The sequence below is a fragment of the Punctularia strigosozonata genome, assembly GCF_000264995.1.
Source record: "Punctularia strigosozonata HHB-11173 SS5 unplaced genomic scaffold PUNSTscaffold_12, whole genome shotgun sequence".
In the NCBI taxonomy this organism is placed as follows: domain Eukaryota; kingdom Fungi; phylum Basidiomycota; class Agaricomycetes; order Corticiales; family Punctulariaceae; genus Punctularia; species Punctularia strigosozonata.
In genome coordinates this window covers 661857-683868 of record NW_006767444.1, presented here as the reverse complement: position 1 = coordinate 683868, position 22012 = coordinate 661857, and the positions used below count along the sequence as shown (strand labels likewise).

General features: G+C 56.9%; 8 protein-coding genes across 8 annotated transcripts; 5 read left to right on the top strand and 3 right to left on the bottom strand.

Annotated features, from left to right (window-relative positions):
• The first annotated feature begins 215 nt into the window (after nt 1-215).
• Nucleotides 216-2099, top strand: PUNSTDRAFT_145755 (uncharacterized protein). Its single transcript, XM_007386975.1, has 12 exons — nt 216-329; nt 385-437; nt 491-507; nt 563-628; nt 681-694; nt 744-774; nt 888-917; nt 967-1049; nt 1105-1145; nt 1203-1333; nt 1392-1770; nt 1824-2099. The coding sequence occupies exons 1-12, from the start codon at nt 260-262 to the stop codon at nt 1929-1931; spliced, it is 1023 nt and encodes a 340-aa protein (XP_007387037.1). The 5' UTR covers nt 216-259; the 3' UTR covers nt 1932-2099.
• A 190-nt stretch (nt 2100-2289) lies between these two features.
• On the top strand, nt 2290-5608 carry PUNSTDRAFT_127772 (uncharacterized protein; the record flags this gene model as incomplete). Its single annotated transcript, XM_007386974.1, has 15 exons — nt 2290-2486; nt 2546-2685; nt 2740-2878; nt 2932-3174; nt 3222-3479; nt 3540-3686; nt 4249-4314; nt 4371-4493; nt 4519-4600; nt 4652-4910; nt 4960-5142; nt 5192-5270; nt 5323-5398; nt 5449-5466; nt 5522-5608. Coding segments are annotated over exons 1-15 (2073 nt in total), but the record flags the coding sequence as incomplete, so codon positions are not given.
• A 340-nt stretch (nt 5609-5948) lies between these two features.
• PUNSTDRAFT_106884 (kinase-like protein) lies at nt 5949-8212 on the bottom strand. The gene is made up of 6 exons (XM_007386973.1): nt 8114-8212; nt 7997-8054; nt 7850-7946; nt 7566-7796; nt 6322-7509; nt 5949-6265 (listed from the first exon to the last, which is right to left on the bottom strand). Exons 1-6 carry the CDS (start codon nt 8159-8161, stop codon nt 6133-6135), a joined length of 1755 nt encoding a protein of 584 aa, XP_007387035.1. The 5' UTR covers nt 8162-8212; the 3' UTR covers nt 5949-6132.
• Nucleotides 8213-8491: 279 nt separating this feature from the next.
• Nucleotides 8492-9929, top strand: PUNSTDRAFT_145751 (uncharacterized protein; the record flags this gene model as incomplete). Its single annotated transcript, XM_007386972.1, has 3 exons — nt 8492-8994; nt 9046-9791; nt 9844-9929. 3 exons carry the CDS (start codon nt 8492-8494, stop codon nt 9927-9929), a joined length of 1335 nt encoding a protein of 444 aa, XP_007387034.1.
• A 35-nt stretch (nt 9930-9964) lies between these two features.
• On the bottom strand, nt 9965-12206 carry PUNSTDRAFT_145750 (glycoside hydrolase). The gene is made up of 8 exons (XM_007386971.1): nt 12141-12206; nt 12005-12078; nt 11917-11948; nt 11759-11857; nt 11637-11685; nt 11428-11579; nt 11351-11371; nt 9965-11282 (listed from the first exon to the last, which is right to left on the bottom strand). The coding sequence occupies exons 1-8, from the start codon at nt 12180-12182 to the stop codon at nt 10051-10053; spliced, it is 1701 nt and encodes a 566-aa protein (XP_007387033.1). The 5' UTR covers nt 12183-12206; the 3' UTR covers nt 9965-10050.
• A 919-nt stretch (nt 12207-13125) lies between these two features.
• PUNSTDRAFT_91469 (uncharacterized protein) lies at nt 13126-14286 on the top strand. Its single transcript, XM_007386970.1, has 4 exons — nt 13126-13483; nt 13549-13934; nt 14020-14032; nt 14096-14286. The coding sequence occupies exons 1-4, from the start codon at nt 13300-13302 to the stop codon at nt 14176-14178; spliced, it is 666 nt and encodes a 221-aa protein (XP_007387032.1). The 5' UTR covers nt 13126-13299; the 3' UTR covers nt 14179-14286.
• Nucleotides 14287-16214: 1928 nt separating this feature from the next.
• PUNSTDRAFT_137327 (uncharacterized protein) lies at nt 16215-18401 on the top strand (the record flags this gene model as incomplete). Its single annotated transcript, XM_007386969.1, has 12 exons — nt 16215-16259; nt 16318-16392; nt 16444-16518; nt 16572-16927; nt 16985-17060; nt 17111-17136; nt 17195-17318; nt 17393-17569; nt 17638-17790; nt 17848-17871; nt 17937-18171; nt 18238-18401. The coding sequence occupies 12 exons, from the start codon at nt 16215-16217 to the stop codon at nt 18399-18401; spliced, it is 1530 nt and encodes a 509-aa protein (XP_007387031.1).
• Nucleotides 18402-19047: 646 nt separating this feature from the next.
• PUNSTDRAFT_74083 (uncharacterized protein) lies at nt 19048-21795 on the bottom strand (the record flags this gene model as incomplete). Its single annotated transcript, XM_007386968.1, has 5 exons — nt 19048-19204; nt 19277-20768; nt 20822-20961; nt 21018-21167; nt 21224-21795. 5 exons carry the CDS (start codon nt 21793-21795, stop codon nt 19048-19050), a joined length of 2511 nt encoding a protein of 836 aa, XP_007387030.1.
• Between the last annotated feature and the right edge of the window lie 217 nt (nt 21796-22012).

Genomic DNA, 22012 nt, shown 5'->3' with positions numbered 1-22012 from the left:
TCGGGCAACTCGTTCTGGCACGCAGCAGCGACCTTGCATGACAAACCTACCGAAAACGGACGTTATCTCCAAACCGTTGACATTTCGGGGGAGGGGAGAAATGCAACACTCCCGAAATTCCGATCATCGGATATCAGCGGCTCCCGTTGCAGTGGGGTTGGCGGTGAAGTCGTGCTTATAACCCGGCACCGCGCCGATGTGAGCGACCTTTCCTCCGCGCTGCGACCTCTGTCACGACGTCGATGTCCTTGCATCCCCCATGAGCGCCAGTGAGACTGCTGCGCTTGAGCAGCTCTTGGGGGACCTCTGGTCCGTCCGGGTCGCATCGAGTAATGAACCCGCTCTAATCTCATACGAACGTGATTCGCTGACGCTTGCCGAAAGTCGCGACGCTGGCTTGGTTGGTATACGATACCATTCTCATGATGAAGGATGAGGTGAGGTGTTCGTGTGCGGTCTTACTCGTAACTCTCTGACAAGTTTCTTCCAGATACGATTTATCTGGTTGTTGAGTAGCCGCCACAGCATGTATCATGTACAGACCCGATGACGTTCCGTGCAGCAGTAAACGGTCGACGACAAAATGGCTTTACCTCTCGCTCAGATATCTAACACTTGGATCCCTTGCGTGAGTGTTCTATATCGTGTGTATAAGTATCATGCGCTGACCGCGGCTGTAGTACTAATGTATACGGTAAGTATTCAGCTATAACCGCGCCTGCGACTAAGGCTGACGGTTTTAGTTAATGTAACTGCTGGCCTGTCTACCTCGGTACGTTGACAGGAATATCAGTACGTCTGCACAACCTAACTGAATCATCGTCCTTCAGTTGTGGGTTGGGGCTAGGGACTGGACTGGTGCTCATCTGCTAATGTTTCCTGTGCAGCTGCAAATCCTGGTTGTGGTATATCACAATGTAAGTTTTGTTTGGCATCGCTCTGCGGGATACTCACACGTTAACCAAGAGGTGGATCAACACTTACAACCGCGATGGGCTCTGTAGTCCTCGTGTTGAGATTGTATGCGTTGTATAGCCGGAGCCGATCAGGTAGATATGAAACTTCCGGCCCTTTCAACCACGATTTCGCTCATATTGTCTCCAGTGCTTCTCTTCAGCTCGGCGCTGTTGGCGGTAAACATTGCAGTACGTCGTCTGCGGCGTTGATTGACGTTTTTCATGGCTCATATCCTCTTGTAATAGGCTATATTGGCTGTCGCCTGCGTGACCATTCCTTCAACGCGTGCAGTCACCAGCGAGTCTGAGCTAGGTCTCTCAATGCCCGGATGCTTCTTTGTCAACGAGGGCTTCATCACGTTGCAAATTGCCCCCTCGTGCGTGTTGTTCTCTCGCTCCTGGTCTTCGGCCCATTGACGCCGTCGGATATTGCAGGATAACGGACTCGGTGGTCCACGCGATCTACTTCTTCATGACCCTCCGCCACTTCCTGACGAATTTCCGCCAGCACATCCATCACTGGCACATGGCACCGACGTTACACCTCCTGATGCGCGACAGCGCGGCGTACTTCCTCGCGCTCTTCGCGAACGCTCTATTCTACCTCGTCTTTCACCTGCAGTACGCCCATCGGGAGCTCCAGCTACTGGGACAGCCGCTCGTCATGGCTAATATCGCGATCGCGGCTACGCGGCTCGTGCTGAACCTGCGGTGCGAGGCTGGAAAGTCGGGCGCGCTTGCTACAGAAGAAGAGGATGACGTTGAGCTTTCGAAGATCGAGTTCGAAATGCCCCATTCGCAAGATTCACGGCCTGTGGGTCGCGTTTCCGTTTTATAAGCCTCATCAGCTTGATGATCACGACGTAGGGCGCCCTAAGATGGCTGGATTCTCATGACCTCTCGTCGTGTCATGAGCCCAGTTCAAGTGCTCGGCAAACACAGAGCCAACCAGGCTCGACATCACCTGAACGATGAAGGCTTCCCAGCGCTGTATTAGATGCAATTGTAGTTCTAGAGGAGATTGTACTCTACAAAATGACCCAGTCGCGATGAAAACACCCGCCAACGTCCGGCATTTGCCGGAACAGCCGGCCCTGCTCAGACAAGACGGTGTAATTATTGCTAACTCGATTGGAACGAAACGTCTCTATTGACCACTTCACTCGTAATACTTGACTTGACTCGTACTTTGGACCCGCGAGCGCTTTGGATCGCGTTCTTTGAGTTGCTGAACTTGCACACGTTTAAATATGAGCATGGGAAGGTGGTGAACGGGCGCTCGATCGCATCGGCTCTTTGCCAACTGCTTTCTGTCGTACCCCTTCGTGAATAGGTGGCCGACGTGGCGTCAGCGAGATGAGCTCTCTGCGGCTTAGCGCGACAACGGTTCGCAAGCAATCTTCTGCGGATAACGCGCTGCATCTAGCACGGACTACAGCTGCGATCACTCGTGAGCTGGGTGACCTGTGTCAGTTCCCTCCAGTGAGCGCTGCGGCGACGTTACTGCTGGTTGTGTTCGACACCATTCAGGTGCGGTATTACCTGGTTCCTCGCCCGTATATAACTCTGACCATGGTCACAACTCGCAGAGCCTGCAAAAGAACAAGACTGCGTGTGTCAGACTCGCAAGACGCGCCGCCTCCATCCTCCTCGATATACGCGATCAAATGCGGGGGAGGTGGGAGGACGCTCCTCCGTCCCTGAAACGAAACATTCGGAAGTTCGAAGAGTGCGCGACCCCCCTGCACTGTCTTGAATTCTTGTAAAGTAATGCACGACAAAGTGTCCTGGTCGGCATCGCGGACTTCATGAAGAATGAAAGCACCGGGAAGTGGCACCAACGTGTCATGCGAAGGGCTTCCACTGAGGATGCGATTTCGGATTTTGGTCAGCAACTTGACGATGCAGCACGGTCTTTTCAGGTGAGACAATCGTGAATTTGGTACAACGTATATTGATTCGAGCGATTTGTTAGATAGCTGCTTTGATCGACATCCACTACAGTATCGGAGAGCGCACAACGAAGATGATTACATACGGCGAAGAAACTAGCTCGCCGATAGAAGTGTCTACTGGGTCATCCATCTTTTCCGAGACCACGCGCGTGGTCCTCTACGATGAATCGGAGGAGGGAACGTCGTCGAGGATCAAAATACAAAAGAGCGCGAAAACGATTTCCGCATCGCCAACATCCACGGTATTCTCCGACAGCCATGCAGTGAGTGATGAAATGTTTCCTATAAACCATCGCCGAGACTCGTCTAGGTCTCGCGTTCCGCCTCAGTGTACGACAAATCGAACCAGACTATCTCTTCTCCATACACGGAATTACCGGATTCTCCAGTTTCGCGTGCTCGAACGATCAGCGTTTCGAGATCTTTTTCCGGAGACTCTACTATTACGAGTTCCCGGGCCTCCAGCAGTTTCGTCGAAGTCACCTCGGCGGGTTCTTTGACCTCGATCGAGGAAACGGAGGTCGAAGAACGAACGGAAACCACTCCCCTCATTGACGACGATCGAGGTGTAGGTTAGCCAGTCTTGTCGATGGCCATTCGTTCTGATCTTCGCCGATGTCGCCTCTAGTTTGTACGATATCATCAATCTGAAATAACGTTAGGCACCCGTAAATCGCGCATAAAGAAGGGCTGGTGGGCTGGCGCTACAGAGATCCAAGTCTCTGGGCGTCAAGCGTTGATTAAACGCTATGACGCTTCTGCCAGTAACGTGAAGGTACGCGTGCTTGGAGTACGGTTCATGGTTCATGAGCTCACATGCTGTGATAGAGCTGGGTGCATGATGTCAAGTTCTTGCAGAACGTCTAGTGAGATGCTTCCTAACCGCGTAATGGAGGTACTCAACCGCGATGGCAGCCACCCTAATCTACCGCAGATGGTGACCAATTCTCGACAAATACGTTAAGCTCTAAATTGACTAAATTGCAGATTGGATTCTCCACTGACGACGCTGCTGTGCCTTTTATCATTCTCAGTAACAGTTGGTGTGATCTTTTTGTCTTGTCGATCGATTTTCTGACGATCGGCCGAATCCGGATCAGCTGGGACCGCCACCCCTCAATCGGTACTCCTTGAGACCTTGAAGACAGGAAGTATATCTGATTGCGCGCAACGAGTGTTGAATTTCGTGAGGCCCTTCTTCCAAAGACTATCAGGTATGCAAGAAGCTCATACAACCATTGCTTCTAGTATCGGGATATTGCGGTGTGCTCATCTCTCGGTTCCCTTGAAACCGTCCTTGAAACCGTGAAGCTGACGCTCGAGTTGACGATATGCAGGAAACAACACTATACGTCCAGCAGCAATTCCAAATGTCTGAAGAGCATGTCATCGATTTCGTCGAGGTACGCGTTGTTCACGCCGAGCCCGCTGCAATCACGCTCATTCCAGCTGATGTCAGAAATCAAATTATCGTGTCGATCCTAACCATGCTGTGGTAATGGGGCTACCTCCTCCTCGAGAGGGGGGGACGACATGGAGGAACTATGATTTGACGCATGCCCTACTCCGTGCTTGCACTCAGGTTCGTGGGTGTCACTATATCTTAGGAGGCAATATCCAAACTCGACTTGAAGATGCTCCCCTTTCGGTCGCAACCGACCAGATTAGTCGACACCTCGGATAAGACATGTGAGCACAAGTCATCGGTCTTTCAAGGCATATAACGGATCCCACCGGCAGTGAGCCACGCCATGCAAGTGAAGCTCAGTCACCTTGTCTATCTCGCGGAAGAACTTCTTCCAGGCAACGGCCAGCGGCCTGGGCTGCCTGGACCAGTGGCGGAGCTACTTGATGCCGGAGATGAAGACGAAGATGAAGAGGAGGAAGCGCCTACGATCTCCCTTCGTCAGCTCAGAGACTTGAACATTCGGGCTGGAAGGCACAATCACTGCTGGCGTCAGCTTGTTGAACCATTTGAGTTCCTTCCTGGTGACATTGGGTATGATGCCGTTGTCGCGGCGGGTTTTCAGACGCTGAGTTTCTGACAGTTACATACCGGTTGGAGAAGAGTTTCGCTCAAGCTTCAAGAAATTGGCGAACGTCTTCGACGATGGCCTTGTCGCCTCTATGGGAAGAGAAAAGAGCGCCTCGGCCAACCGGTGGTCTTGGAAGGCTCTGCAATCGGGACGGCTTCCCGTGCAGGGGTTCCCGCTTCCATACGATATCACCGGGTTAGTACGCGTACATGGTCTGCGCCGACTATGGCTGAAGGAGACGCAGATGGCCGATCGCGGTCCCCCCACAAGAGGAGATTCAAATGCATGTAATTCATGAAGAAGCCGTTTCCTCGGTGAATTCGGTATGCGTCGACACCAGCATGAATGATCAGCGTAGAACTGATCGCCCCATAGGCATGGAAGTTCCTGATGGATCATGCGTCCAAAATCGCCAGACAACATTCTATCCCCCCTGAGGAACTCATTTTCAGTAAGGATTACTTTCGTGCATCTCCCGAGATTTGCTGAAGGTATGCGTAGTCACGCGTGCAGGAACCGGTAAGCCTATCTTGCCGTATTGCATATATATATACCAAACGGTACGCTGTTTTAGACCAAGACTTTAGCATCAACCACTTCGCACCTCCAATGTTCGGCGGCTTCCACCAACCAAGTCTACACCAGCCGCACCACTTCGGCCACCACCACCAACCGTTCGGCTTCAATCAACCCCATCACCCGCAAGGGTTTGGACATCACCACATGGGTTTCCCCGGCCAAATGTCTGTGCCCAGGATCTTCTACTTGTTCACCTCGCCATCCAAAGATCATGAGCCGTACTGGTCCGAGACCCCGATGGCGGAACCGCCTGGCAGTCCTCGGCCCCCTCTTCATCGAGAATACACGTACAGGATCAACCGGTGAGGCCTTTTTCGAGATATCTGTTACATCACACCTGACGTTGCTGTAAGATGCTGGGGGTTCGTACACTATATCCAGCTGCATGCCGATGATTTCGCGTGATGCATCGATTCAATACGGGGGGACACGGGCTTTAGATTGCGCTAGTGTGAATATTACAGTATACGCTACTACCAAATACATAAACGTGTCGTGGTTGCTGGTCGTGTACATCGTGATGTGGATTGTCCCAGTGGTGTCGGGTCGTGAAAATGAATAGATATGCAAGAAGGGGTCCGTCCGATTGTCAACCTTGGAGTGCTACTATTTCGGCGCCTTGTTGCCCTGCTTCACTTTAGGCAACAGTGGGATGGGCGGCTCGGGATGGGTAGCTGGGCGTCGTATGGGACGCATGCCGCAGTCGCGAGGCGCCAGCTCTCCGCATTTGATATGAGCCCTATTTGAAGAAGGAGATTAGTGAAAGCAACGACGCGGCAGGGGCAGGTCACATACCGTAAGCCACAGTCGTCGCACTCCAGGCACGGCTTCCACCCGATCCGCTTCGTGCACAAGTCGCACTTGGCAGCGAGCAAACCGCTCGAGAAGAAGAAGTCGAACGGGCTCCAACCAACCTCCCTGTCCGATCCGTCCTTGCCCCTAGTCGGCGGACTCGAGGAGCCGCCGGGTCGCTTTCCGCCGGGCTTGATGAGGGTGAAACGGTGCACGAGCGTGGAAGGTGACATCCGGATCGTCGAGCCCCCCTCGGTGGCGCCGGCGATGGAGGGTATCGTCGAGCGCGCAGTCTGGTACGACTGGATGGTCATGATGGACGAGGAGGAAGGAGGCGCCTCGGACGGTGCGGCCGCCGCAGCGTGGGGCGAAGGCGGTTGACGCACGGTGAGGATCGAGGATAGTGCTGGGGGCGCCGCGCTAGAGCCATTCTGGTGCGGGTGGCCGCGAATGACCGTCGTGCTGTAGTCAGAGTATGACGATGATGCTGTGTCGTCCAGGAGCGGAGCGTTGCTGCCCTCGCTTGCCGGCGTGCTGGTCAGGTCGCTGCCGAGACGAACAGCGTTAAGGCCCTCGAGGGCCTCGTGCAGCTCCTCGTCATCACTGTCCTCGTCGCTTGAGAACCCTCCGGTGGGTCGGCCGGTTATGCTGCTGGCCCGAATGTTGGAACCGACGCCCATGCCAAAGCTCGGGATGCGCGGCGCAGGTGTAGGCCGCTTGCTGCCGGTGAAGAACTTGACTGTGCCCACGCTCGCCTCGTTCGCCTCGGACGGCCGCTCGAGAACCTCGAGTTCGATCACGCGGAGCCGCTCGAGGATCTGCCGCGTCGTCGGACGTGCGGCGGGGTCGACCGACATGCAATCGATGCAGAGGTCAACCAGGGCAGTGGGGCAGCCGGGGCTGGCGGACGACCGGACCTCATCAACATCGATGGCAAAGGTCGGCGCGGTGCGCTTGAAGTGGCGGTCGTCGGCAAGCTTGCGCGAGGCAATCTCGGTAAAAATGACGCCGAGGGAGAAGATGTCGGTCGGGAGGTCGAACTCGTCGCCCATGAGGATCTCCGGGGACATGTACGAGTCCGTGCCGCAGAAGGTGAGCCGCTTGGATTCTTCTTCGTTGCGGGCGGCGATGCGGGCGAAGCCAAAATCCGTAATCTTCAAGCGGCCGTTGGCGGTCACCAGAAGGTTCTCCCTGGGAGCTCGTGAGCAGCTGCGGAGGTGTGGGGCTACAGTGAAACCTTGGCGTACCCTTTGAGATCACGGTGGATGCAACGCCGCGCATGAAGGTACGCGAGGGCCCGAGCAATGTCTATTGCGAACGAAAGACGCAGCGTCCAGGGAAACGGCTTCGTCTTGTCATATATGTAGCTTCGCAGGTTTCCGTTCTCGATGAACTCTGAGATGATGAATATGCGACCATCCGGCGGGGGTGCACGAGAGAGACCGAGGTATAGTACAACGTTCGGATGGCGCGCCTCCCTGTGCGAGCATAAGCCTCAAAATTCAGTACATCTACATGGCACGAGACTGACTTCATGAGGCGCCATTCGCGCTCGAAGTACTTGGCAACATCGTACTCGTTGGATGGCAAGACCTCCTTGATGGCCACATCTATGCCCAGGTAAGAGCCTGAAAACCGGCGTTCAGCGACAATCCAACGTAAGAGTAATGCCACGGACCTTTATAGACGTTGCCGAAGGATCCGGATCCCAGCTTCTTCCAGTCTCCCTTGATGTCCTGTGAAACACGGTTGAGAACGTGCTGGGTGACGTGCGCAGGCCGTCGCGAGTGCTGACCTCGAAGGGAATGACATCGAAAGCATCGGATTGCATCGCCGTCGACATTGCGCGCGGTACGCGGGTGGTGGGCGGAGGGCGGGGGAGCGGGCGGGCGATCGTTCCCTGTCCGAGACGTCTGTACTTAAGCAGGCGGCGATGCTACCGCGATGGGGCGTCATCCCGACGCGGGCGCGAGGCACGTGCATGCACTGACTGTGGGCCCCGGTCCGACCGATCGCGTTCACGTGCATGGTGTGAACGTGGACAACAATAGCTCACGCATGCAGTCCTTGTGTCTCAGACAAGGGTGGCCTTTCTTGTTTATAAAACCGCCACCGCTTCCACCGTCCTCTCAACCGCACCTAATCCACTCCCGCTTTTATATCTCCTCTCATCATGCCTCCAAAGACGAAAAAGGGAAAGCTAGGATCATCGCTTAAACAGAAGGGAAAGACAGTATCGCCGAGGGAGGAGGTTCCGAGAGCGCATGAGGCAGCTGATGCATCCCGTAAAGCCTTGATACTGCCAAACACCAGCGCGGCGGAACTGGGCGCAAGCATGAACGACTACCAACACGCGCTTTCTATATTCGCCGCGCTTTCTGATGAGGCGAGGCGTAAGCTGATCGACGAGCTCTCTGGGCAGACGAAGGGCAAGAAGAGGCAGCGTTCAGACGATGAGGCCGAGGGGGTCGGCAGTCTCGCAACGAAGACAAAAAAGGCGACAGCGACGGCGACGGCGAACGGCTCCTCTCATAGCCCGCAAGAAACGAGCACTGCTGTGCAAAACACGAAACCACTACCCTACGAACTCGAGCGATATATCTTCGAGATGAATGCCTGGGCCGACCCGGTTTTTGCGAGGAAGGTCAGTCTGACCGCGAAGCGAGTGCATGTATGGTAGGTTGCGTGTACTTACCCAACGTGAAAAGTCGCTGACTTGCGCCCCAGGATGACCGCGCTCCTGCACAACCACATCATGCTCCAGATCACGCAGTTTAACAGAGGCGTCAGGGAGCTGATGAACGACGTCCGAGAGAAGCGCCGGCCGCCTGGGTACTACGAGGCGCACGTCAAGTCGCTCTCGATACCCTACAACTTTGACGTCCCGGACGCGATCATGTTCCTCGAAGCGTTCCCCAAGCTGCGTGCCCTCGGGTGTTGGGTCTCCATCGAACAACCCGGGGGCGTGGAGCCCGCGCAGCAGCTCTGGAAGGCCCTCATCAGGCACGCACCGGAGAAGCTCAGCCTCCGGCTCCTGAACCTCTTCGAAAACAATGCCCCGGACTGGAACGCGCCCATCTGGCAGAACGTGACCCACCTCGAGATCGTCGACTCGCACATCTTCTGGATGCACTGGAAGGAGCTCGCGAACTTGCCCAAGCTCACCCACCTCAGCCTCTACGCGCCCATCGAGTTCCGGTTGCAGACGGAGCGCCTGCTGCCGACGAAGGCGGCGATCAAGGAGCTGCTCGAGAACAACCCGCGGCTGAAGGTGGTCGGGTTGAACGCGACGATGACGGAGGACACCACCTTGTTCAAAGTCTTCGATGACGTGACGGATCCTCGACTTGTCTTCTACCAATATTACCCGCAAGGACGCATCACCTGGGCGTGGTTCTGCCACGTACGCGGCTTGCCGGACGTATACAAAGTCCTCGAGGAATTCTCAGAGAAACTACCTGCACACCCAAAAGGTACGTCGACCCTCCGCTTTGCGATCGCCAGAGATAAACCCTTCCCATACAGCCAAAGATAGATGGTGCAAAGTGGATGTCTCTCCCACCGAACTCAAGCTCTACATCGACCCGTACGCGCATCTGAGAAGAGACTAATCGTCGATCATCTACATGGAAATTTTTGCTTCATTTTTACTGTAGTATTTATCGTCACATTTTTTTATGTTCAAACACCTGGTACATCTGTTCAAAGTTCGGCGGAGATGGGCTACGAACGTCAGACCTTGCCGCCGAGGACGGGGACCTTGCCTGTTGGCTTGGTCACGCCGAAGATTACGTTCGCGGCCGTCTCCAGCGCAGGCTTGGTGAACTCAAAGGTTGCGAGGTACGCCGCCTCGCGCACGCCGGGTATCTCCACGTCTAGAAGATCGTAAGGCGTGCACGTAGAGACGAGGACAAGCTTCGCCTGCGCGGCGCGGGCGGCATCGACGACCCTGCGGAGCATGTCGAGTTGCCACGCGCTGCGGTCTGCGTTCCTCAGCGCGAACACGACCGACTTCGCGCCGCCTAGATCCGGGAACTCCGCGTCCGCGCTTTGTGGGGTGTATACGACGTGCTGGATATCGTTCTCGACGTGAGCGGACAACGCCTGGGCGAGGGCGAGATAAGAAGGCCCGGCGGTGTTCCGCTTCGTGCCGTCGGCGGTGCGAAGGACGCCTTCGGCGTCATCCACGGCGAGGTTAACGCTCTCCATCTGAGGCGTGAAGAGCGCGAGACCGGCCGAAGCGCCGCCTACGAGGGGCAACGTTCCATTCAAATCCCGGACCAGTGCGATGGACGTGGCGTATGCTTCCTGCGCCAGCGCGAGATTCTCCCGCTTCAGCTTCGCAAGCGCCACGGAGTCCAAGATATGCTTCGTCGCCACGTCGTTCCAAGTGCCGCAGTACTTGTCTTTCAGCGCTCTGATGCGCTCGCCGCTGATGCGGAGCTCATCGATAAACAGCCTTCCCTGCTCAATCGCGCGGTAGGTCGCTTCGAGGGCGCCGCGCTGGCGGTCAATCCGATGGCATATCATGACGATGTCCGCGCCGGCTTCGAGGCTCATCACCGCGCCGCCCTCTGAGCCGTACGTCTCCGCGACGGCTTCCATCTCCAGACAGTCCGTGACGATGACCCCTGAGTATTTCATGTCAATGCGGAGGAGCCCAGTGGTAACCGCCCGGGAAAGCGAGCAGGGCGTGTCGTCGCCGGTAATGTTGGGCAGCGCCATGTGCCCGGTCATGATCGACGGTATCGGCTCGGCGGAGGAGAAGGACCCGACGAGTGCCTTGAACGGGACCAGCTCGGTCGCATCAAGTTCTGCGCGGGATTTCATGATGCGCGGCAGTGCGAGGTGGGAGTCGACGTGCGTGTCGCCGTGCCCGGGGAAGTGTTTGGCGCAGGCGATGACGTTCCCCGAGGCCAGTCCGCGATGTGCAGCAGCTGTGAACCGCGCCACCTCATGGGGATCTGCGATGGAATTCGGGATGGGGTCATTACGCCGCACAAGGGACGAAGATGATGTCGGGAAACTGCACCATCGCCAAAAGATCGAACACCTGGACAGCATACGATTAGACTTTCACTAGCGGGAGATAGAATTCTATGTTCGTACCGATGACGGGATTCCTATGATCACTGTTGACGTCAGCGACGGGGCTGTAGGCCCAGTTGATCCCTGCAGCCCTCAGTTCTTCCGCCGTCGCGCGGTACACACGCTCCGTGAGCTCTGTTGAGCCTGTAGCCGCGAGTGCCATGGCGCCGGGGCTTCATTAACGCGGAATGAATGTGCGAAAACGACGCTCGTGGGGTGAGGTTACCCACAACTGGGTGCCAGCCTCCCCGGATGCAAGCGAGAAGGCGGAAACGAGACCTGTAACACGCCGACGCCATGTCAGAGACTATCTTGAGCGCGGAGAGACATTAGCCTCGCGATGGAATCTCACCGTTTTCCTGATCTGTGCCTATGAGCAAGGGCTTTTCATGTCCAGAGTCCTTTGCGAGCTTCTGCAAGGCATCTGTAACCGCCTTGACCTGTGCAGAACCTAAGATGTGCACCATCTCGTTCATCGTCCTGACTTGGACTGAAACGATGGGGACTTTCTTTGAATGTTACGCTTCATAATGATGACATTTCTGTTATATCAAAGTGAGTATTCCGATATTATAATATCGTCAAGACCTTGACGAACCCGACAAAGTATTCGGTAATGAGCGACCTAATGTTATCGTCCACGTCTTGGCCGTGAAATCCAAACACGAAGTGCTGCAACAGAGCATCGAGCAACAATCGTCATTCGCCTCTACCACTGGAGAAGGCAGGATTACCTGCCCAATCTCTCGTCTAACTGCCTCGCTCAATGCTGCCATCGTGGTGGGAGGGAAGGAGGCAATTAGCGCGCGTGCCGAGACTGCGCCGAAGCAGCTAGGCTAAAAATAAGCGTTAATAAACCACACCTCCCCTAAGTCTGCTCTGAACTCTACCACAACGCCACGCTCTGTTCATAGCTTGAATGGAAGGGTACAGAAGCGGCTGCATGTGAATGAAACGCTGGATACCCGCACTCCGATATTAGCCCAGCAGACGACCTTCAATAATACCCTTATCTGATTGCCTCTATCGCTCGGGCGCTGGATATGCCGTCTGGAACTCATTGTCAACACGCACCTCCGGAGCATGAAATTTCAAGGCCGAGTCTATCTCTAGGTTCCTTCAGTGTGGAGGCGACTTGAAGTGCTCCCTAACGCCACCAAATGTAGCTATGTTCATGCATCATGGACCGCGCTCGTCGCTTGCACGCGGCTTCGGTCGAACTTCGGTCCGGAGGATACTCTATCTCACAAGACGGATACTGAACCAGTATCCTCCGCCCTCGAAACGGCCCAATACCTTCTCTCCTCCGTCACGAGTTTTCTAGTTCCGTGTCATCGCGGGCACGGAAGAGTCGAGACTCAAGGCGCACTGCGCGGCAACACCGGCGTATTCTAATGCAGAGTCGACCAGCCTTGTGCGATCCCAGCGATCCTCATTCCTACCGTACGGCAGCCGTGCATTGTGCGACCTCGATCACCGGAAGAACCATGGTTTTGCTTCCGCAGGCTGAAACCTCGCGCTAGCAGTCACCGGACGTGCCTCTTTCGCCCCTTCCGGTGAAATCAAGTATAAAGACCCGGCTGGTCGTGCTCGAGAAATTTCCAAGGGCATTTCACTGTCCCACCGATACCCCGCCTCAAGATGAGCTCTGCACTTTATACCCTTTTCCTCTTTGGCGCGTTAGCGCTGGTGAACGCCGCACCTCGCGACGTCCGAGCCACGTCTAGATCGACAGCCCTACTCAACGAACTATTCCCGATAACTCCCATCGAGTCGTGGACGACCTGCTCAGACTCGTCGTCTGCACTCCCTCTTTCCGACCAGACGCTCCAGGCGACCAAGATCGCCTCCGGCGTCACGCACACCTACGTGGAGTTCGCCGGCAAACAGGCCATGCAAGCGATATACCCCAACGGCTCCTACACGTTCTCGCATACTCCCCGGGGTGGCATCAGCTTCTACGCATCCGGGCCGGACAGCGTGGACCTGACGACAGCGAAAGAGGCCACCTTCGGTTACTCGGTGTTCTTCCAGGATGGCTTCGAGTGGAACATGGGCGGCAAACTCCCCGGATTTTGTACGCTCATTCCGGTTTTACAGCCCCGGCCGTGGCGCGAGCGCTAACTGACGGATCCCATGTAGATGGCGGCGACACCGCCGACGGCTCCGTCTCCTGCTCCGGCGGCTCGCGGAACGACACCTGCTTCTCCACGCGGCTGATGTGGCGCACGGACGGCGCGGGCGAGATGTACACCTACCTCCCCCCTTCGTTCCCCGCGAACGACGGCGTATGCGCCATCCCGCCGTTCAGCACGTGCAACCCGACGGACGGCGCGTCGATCGCCCGCGGCTCGTTCTCGTTCGCCGCCGGCGCGTGGACGACGGTGAGCGAGCGCGTGAGGCTGAACGACGCCGGGGAGGAGAACGGCGAGCTCGAGCTGTTCGTCGGCGGCCAGAGCATGTTCAGCGTCGGCGGCTTGGTGTTGCGCGATTCCGCCGACGGGCGGATCCGGGGTCTTATGGTCCAGGTACGCTCATGGTCTTTGCCACGCCGTTTGGCGCCTGACTGATCGAACAACTGTCATGTCCGTTCCGTGCTGTCCTCCCGTACAGACATTCTTTGGAGGTAACGTCCGGACCGCTCGATGGCTGACTGTTTCATCACTGATGCGCCATTGATTATCTGTAGGATCTGACGCTTCCTGGGCGTCGCCTCAGACGCAGGATGCCTACTTTGCCGATTTCTCAGTGGCCATCACGGAGAAACTGTGAATCTCCTTCCGTGTGGGATGTGGCGCTGCATGCGAGTAACTATTCATTCGGCTGTAGGCGATACCCTGTGTAATGTTATTCCGAGCTTGGACAAGCTTTAAGACAACCCGCGATGATTCTAAAGCATAACAATTGGCGCTGCGGCGGCGATCGCCCTATCCTGACCCACGAGGGTATTGATAACCCCATCAGAATCTATCTCCAGTGGTAGAGAGCGGACAGCCTCGGTGTTTTGATCGTTTGAATCTTAAGGAGCATGAACTACCTGATCGCGTAGATAACTTTCCGCATCGGGATCTTGGATCGGTTCGCTCAGACCGAAAGGAGGGCAGAAGAAGGGATAACTTCATGCGGGCGTACGGCCGTATACCCGGTCTCCATACGTTGATCATCATGAAAAGCATATGCTGAATCCGTCTTGAGGCGTGGGCATCTGTGATTCAGAATGGTCATCACGAAGTCTGGACCGTGAGCCTCAGGTGTCCCATGGTATACTGTGCATCCACCCCTAATGCAACATCGCCCCCTAATGCAACATCGACACAAATCCCTCTCCCGTTCCTTTCCTGCTCAGCTGTTCATCTCGGAAAAAAATATATGTACTCTCACACATCTATACATACTGTATGTAAGAGATGAAGTAGGAGCGAGGGTTGGTTCGGGCTACAGAAAAACATTAGGACAGCTCGAATGAGTTGATGCAACATGTCGCGAGTACTCCACGGCCTCGCTTCGCCGGATCGGTAACGCAAAATTCATGAAAATATTTTGTAGTACTCAATACCTTGTATCCTATTTGATACGCCATCCCGATTTGCAATTGCTGTAGTAATGCTGCTGTAGGAGGATGTTCAACACAAAGGACGGTATTGGGGTGACGGATGAGTTCAAACTCCGCCTGCGTTGATTGGCCTGAGCCGCTTGAGCCCTGCGTTGCGCTGCAGCCTGTCCTAGTTCGGCACCTCGGCAAGTCGTGACCGCGTGTGATGATCTCGCAACTTTGGCTGGTGCTCACTTCGTCTCGCCGGCATCTCGCTGGCAGAGTTGAGGCTCAACCAAAATATTTGAGACGCTGAATGACATATCTATAGCATCCTGGCTATCTACTACCAAAGTTTCGGACAATTTCGAGGTGATTTGAGGGAGATATAACCCTAATGCAACACGCGTTGCATTAGGGGTGGATGCACAGTATATTCCTTCGAGCTCCTACCCACAGGACCGCAATCATTCGAAGGACTGAACCTCTTGCACAGGATGACAGAGATACTGTGGTAATATATGTCATCTCTTGGTGGATCACTTTGATATCTACGGTAGATGATGCCCTTCGTCAGAACTCTCAAGCTGACACTAAAGGCAACTTTCGTCTTGAAGGCCCTGAGTCTCACTGATGAGGCGAGACGTTGAGCGCGCAGCACTCGGTTATAAGCGTGCCCCGTTAGGTATGCCGGGGCTGTCGGGGTTCTTAGCGAAGATTCCGTGATCTCCATGCCAGCAAATGAAGTGTTTTCAGTCCGCGGCGACCTGGGCCGCTCCGCGCATGGCGCAACAGACGATGGGTATTTGGCGCGTTGTCCTCATTGTGCAAGGCAGAGGAATCAAGAGAGATTTTTGATCGATATTGGATCGAGATATCCATTGTCGGGGAATGAAAGCAAGGCGCTGCACGGCTGAGACTCAGAGATCCCTGGGGCGTGCGAACATCAGAGCCGTCCTCTTCTGTCCGTCCTTTGTTCACGAACAGGGCAGGTCCAGCGAAAGGATGGATGTTACCACGGGCTCGGAGCAGAGCCTTCTTTGCCTCCCGCTCCCATACAAGGGTCTATTCCTTGCCTCGGGTGATAGCTGGTTGCTTTCCCTCGACAGCTCACCCATTGTCTCCACCTGGCTCGGCGACTCGCTCTTTTCAGTTCTGCCAGCCAGAGTCTCGTCAAGACACGCACAGGCTGCACCCTTCGTCTGTTCTGTTCACCTTCGCTACTTGCTGGACATAACCTTTCGCCGGCTCTCCCGGCTCGTGTCGTTGCCTTCTCATGTTGACCCCCGCGGACAAGGCTTGGATCAAACTCAAGTCGATCGTGCGCTCCTTGGTCATCGGCTGGATGTCCCTACTTGCTCACAGTTGCATCTGAGCAGTATCTCCGGATAACATTGTCGAAGTTCACGACCGCATTTTTCCTGTTCTCCTTCGCGCAATGCTTTTCACAAGGGGTGAGTAGCATTCATCGATTGTCGTCCTTAACCAAGCTCAGCTCGTCGTAGATCATACAGTCATTCCTCTATTCGATCGATTCCGATGCTTCATCCCTGACCACTAGTGTTCTGGAGCAAAGCAACGTGCGTTCACTACACCACCCACCGCGGCACGCATCGCTGATGTCGCTATGCAGGTCACATGGAAGAATGAATTGGCGTGGTTAACTCGCCCCAACTCGACCTACAGGCTCGAGCTCTGCCATCACATTCCATATGGGGCATCATCCGACCCTTGCATCCCGGTCTACGAAACTGGCTCGAATGCCACGTATAATTTCACGGGCTATCGCAAACGAGACCGGGTCACGGCGTCCGATCTAGCTCGTCTCCCTGACATCTCACATCCCGGACGTACTAAAGATGGGACGACCGTCAAAGCGGTGTTCGACAACAAAACCGGGGATATAACTGGTGTCGAGCTGGACAAAAACAATGATAAGGTAACCTTGAACCTGCAGTGCGCCCGGGTTTTGATATATCCGGACCAAGTGTTAGTTCCTTGTCGCAGCCTCTGCCACGACGGTTCCGATACTGATAATGCCAACAGTCTCAAAAACTCGCGAAGAGAAGAGCTCGCTCTGATCGGCTCTCAATTCTGGCTCTTCCTTATCGGTTTTCATGCGGTAGGTTGCGCCAGTGTTCATGCCGTTTCATGCTCATCAATCATTCGCAGGTGGTCTACGAGTCAGCACCACATCTGTAAGTTTAACTGTTGGCTTCCTTTTTTCAACTGGACCTCATCGTGCTCGGCGTCCAGGCTCGCCGTATTCTTCACCCGCGTGATACAATCCGGCTGGTCGGCCTACTCGATCTGGCGCACTAAAGACATCCATCGGCGTTTTAACCATCTTATCATCAACCCTGAGACGCCGTGCCACACCGTATGTCCCCCTGCGCACGTCTCCTCCGGGCGCCATTGTGAACTTAACCCCGTTTGGCCCCCCGGATATCACAGAAAAAGCTGTTCCCGACGTACTTCTCGCAGCGCCTGGCGTGGCAAATACCCGATTTGGTGCTCAACCTGGTCTCACTGTTGGTTACAGCCTACCTCGGCTGGAAGCTCGTCCGGCTGTACAACCAACACGCCTTCAAGCGCGTCGGCCCTCCCAAGCACATTGTTCGCATCTACCGGGTAAAGTCCCTCTCCCTCCATCTATCATTCGAGATCATCCGGGGTCTAAGCCGGACTGTGTTATATAGTTCTTCCTTGCGATCTGGGTCTGCTTGCAGCTCTCCGTCTTCTTCCTTGTGACCTTGATGGGCCTATGGGTCGACCAGCTGGTGAACAGTGCTGTCAAGCACGTGTCGTCGCACACTACCATATACTTCGCGGCCTTCCTGTTCACGCTTATCGTACGTACCCACAAAATCATCATGCTCTGTCGCTGACTTATTCCGACGTCCTCGTAGTGTCTCATACCGTGGATCACCCTGGTAAGCCAGCGAGTTCCGCTTGTTTCCCGTTACGAAGTCCGACAACTCACGCCGCACGACCACAGGGATGGTACTCCGTGAGTCGAGAGATGAAGCGCATGATGGTCGTCTTCCTCGTCATCAACCTCGCCTTCCTCGGCTGCTGGGCGGCCATGTTCGACTCGCTCGTCTTCCGCTGGACGTTCGTACAGTGGCCCTTCCTCGGCTGCATGTCCGTCGCCGCGCTCATCTTCCTCACGGCCTCCTTCGTCCTCGGTGTCGTGTGCTGGAGGAAGTTCGGCGAGGGTCTCGCACAGTATCGTACGTGGCCTTCCGTCCATCTCTACCAGCCCATAGCAACGTCGTTGACACGGTTCTCATGCGTAGTGCACGTCGAAAACATGCTGGAAGACATGGACTTCGAGCCGGAGGTGTTCCAGACCGACGTCGAGAAGGCCAAGATCTCGCCGTCCGACAAGTGGGAACCGACGATGAGCCCGATCGACGTCACCTTACCCTCGGTCGCCTACTTCCCTACAACACCAAAGTAGTGCGAGGTTGGTACGACTTCTGTCCAGGCAGGCCCGTTTTTTCTCTTCGCCACTCGATTGGGGGCGCACTTTGCACTTGCAAATTTTTTTCGACTGCGACAATGCGACCGTTGCCAGGGATCCCAACCGCCTTCTGACGGACTGTAGATAGCGCGTTCCGCGGACTGTAGAAACAGCAACAGCACACTCACAAACTACCCACCCTCTCCTTAGCTAGCTCGGGTACTACTTGGTAGAGACCGATTATAATTCAATGGCAACTGGTTGTATTGGTATTCCTATAGAGATTCCGGGGTGGGCGACAGACGGTCCGTGCAGGTGAGATTATAAGGTAAGAATGGGGGAGAAAATGCGGCAGAACATGCGAGTAATAATAAACAGGGAGAGTGAGGTGAGGGCGAGGAAGTATACGACGCGGAGGCACAGCAAGATTGATCTAGATGATACAGACTGGTGTGAGGTGTATGTGCAATGGAGCAGGCGCCCCCGGAGGACCACATGCGCAAGCACGCAGATGACCCCGGCCAGGCGCTACAGCGTATGCCCATTCCCCCGAAGGGCTATTTCGAGCACTTCGTCGGGTCGCCCAACATAGGGCCCCCTCTTGAAGTTGGCAGATGTCGCAAAAAGAGGTCCAGCAAGGGGGCTAATACACCTCCTCCACCTCGTCGCTCATCCTCTCCGGCCAGTGCTCCTCAAACCACGCCCTCAACATCCCGTCGATCTCCTTCCTGCCCTTCACGATATCGTCGTTCAGGCACAAGAACGTCAATCCACCGTCGGGCGCGCCGTCCGCCTGCCCCCTCGCCCACCCGTCGCGCGCGTCGATGTCCTCCAGCTCCTGCTCGTGCGCGGCGAGCTGCGCGCGGTGCGACTTCATCTCCTTCGACGCGCGGTCGAGGCGCGCGCGGACCTTGTCCGGGTACATGAGCTTGAAGAGCTCCGCGGGCGCGGAGCCCATCACGTACTGGTACCGCTGCACGAGCCGCGCCGTCCACGCCCGCAGATCGATCTCCTCCCCTTCGCTCTCCTCCCCCCCTTCGCCTCCCCCGTACCGCGGCCCGCCGTAGCCCGCCTGCGCCAGCACGGCCCCGAGCCTGAAATCGGTCTCCCTCCACTCGCTCGTCACCGGCAGATGCGCGACCCTGCTCTCCACCCTCCTCACCGCGCCGAACTCGGCCTCGCGGTGCGCGACGTACCCGCTCGGGACGACGGCGCCCTCGCGCGGCATGAACGCCTCGATCCCGCTCAGCCCGCTCGCGCCGACGAGCGCCGCGATCGCGCAGTCGCCGCAGTCCGACGCGCGCTCGAACGCGATCCGCTTGAACAGCTCCTCCGCCGGCTCCTCCACGCCCGGCTTGAGGCACGTCGAGCGCGAGAGCGTGCAGAGCCGGAGCCGCTTGCCCTCGTCCACCTTGTACCGGATCGAGCCGTCCGCGTTCCTCTCCGGCTTCCTCGATCCCGAGCTCGCGTACACGGGGGACACCGCGCGCGTCAGGTCCGGGTATCCCGAGCGCGGCAGATCCCACCACCACAGCCGATCGACGTAATGCAGCGCGTACCCGTCCTTCGCGCTGAACGAGTACTGCGCGTTCAGCGGCGGGTGCACCCCGGGCCCGCCCTCGGCCGCGCGCACGAACGCGCCCGTGTTCTCGACCGGCTCGCGCGCGGGCGCCTTCACCGCGAAGCTGCTCGCGCCCGCGTCGCGCTCGCCCGCGCCGACGACGTCGGCCCACATCGCGTCCTTGATCTCCGGGGTGAGCGTGCCGGACAGGCCGCCGTGCTTGGCGACGGCCCACGTCCACAGGAGCGCCTCGCGGTGGCGCTGGACGACGAACCAGCTCGCGAGCGCGAACGGCTGCACGCTCGGGGGCACGTCCTGCTGCGCCCTGTACCGCGCCTTCGCCGTGTCGCCGAACGCGCCGGGAAACGCGAGCGCGGCCTCGCGGAGCAAGGGCCTGACGAGCGTGCGCGGGTGGTGTTGGATGTACGGCACCTTGCGCATCCCGAAGCGCCGGCCGAGCACCCACGCCGCGCGCTTGATCCCGACCTCCTCCCCGGCGGGATTCCACAGCCTTTGGAACGGATACTCGGAGGGCAGGTAGAGCGAGGAGAGGTCCGTGAGCGAGCGCAGCAGAGGGCCAAAGAGCGGGGAGGTGTAGTCCGCGGGCGTGTTCGGCCGGAGGGTGATGAAGTCGTCGTTGAGGTAGACGAGCGTGTCGGAGAGGGGCGCAGGCGTGTTGGGAAGCTGAGACTCGACGGCGAGCGAGTTGAAAGAGGGGAGAGTGGCATGCCGCCAGGCGTCGACTTCTTCGCCCGACATGGAGGTGTTTGGAGGGATCGGGAGGGGCTGGAAGTAGGAGGAGTCTGAAAGATGCGTCAGATGCGGAGAATGTTAGTGTCGAATGGGTTAGACTGACCGTGGTGGAGGATGATGGGACCTTCGTCGGTGCGTACGCTTGCGGGTTTCGATAGCCAGGCTGGTATCTGGCCGACCATCTTCGTGCCGTCGCCGACTTTTTGTTCGTCGAGAGGATAGGCGCTAGCTAATATGTGTAACCTGAAAAATCAAGTTGTCAGCTTCGGTTGGTAGGTTAAAAGGGAGGAGTGGCGAACCTTTGTAACACGGAGGGGCCTACAGAGGCTAGGAAGGAGCGCATCGAGTATAGAAGCTCGTTATGATCTGCGTATCGGTGGTCTGCATCTATCTTGAGAGGCGTGCCAGTGGGCTTGTATGCTCTTCTTGACGCTACCTGTGCTGGGTCACTATCACAGGTCCGTTAGCACGTTGGTTGAGATGAAGCTAAAGAGGAGATACGTACGAGCCATTGACCCAGGCCCATACGCCGTCGACGGCGTACCCTTCGCTGAGATCCGTCCCACGACAAGCAGCCCCCCAACGGTGGGTGATCACCCACTCCTTCACACACGCATCGGACATCCGGTCGTAGACCCGCATAGGTAGCACGCGCGTGTCGCCCTGGCCGGGGCTCTGGTCCTCGAACACCTTGTGCCATTTGTCGTCCGCTATGAGCGTCGCCAGTTCCTCGTTTGTGGGCGATGTGCTCGGCGAAGCGGAGGAGGAAGAGGAGGAGATGGAGTACCAGTGGCCGGCGGTGAGGAGGAAGACGGCGAGGACGACGAGGCGGAAGGGGGAGAGGTGGACGAGGATGCGGACGAGGGTGCGTCGGCTGCTGGGCGAGAGGTTGAGGGACGAGCGCGCGGCGGGAGAGTGGGCCAGTGGGAGGGTTAGAGAGCCGGAGCGCGGGCGCGGGCGCGGGGAGGAGGGCGGCGAGGGCGAGCCGAAGGAGGACGAGGAGGAGGCGAGGGTGGGCAGCGGGATGTAGCTCGCCGCGGTTGGGCGCCGAGAGGAGAGGAAGGAGAAGAGGCCCATCCCTGTCGGTCTTTGTCGTTGGCCGTGGAGGTCAGCGTCGGCGAGGTCGTCGTCGTCGTCGTCGTCGTCAGAGACGGCGGGGAACGAGCGGCCAGCGCTGGTCGTGTGATGATACGGAAAGTAACAATCCTCTTGAGTGATGGCAAGCGGAGGCAAGCTGCAAGGCACCGGATGGAATGACCGTCGCGACTATCAGCGCCGCCCGCAGTCGGGCAAG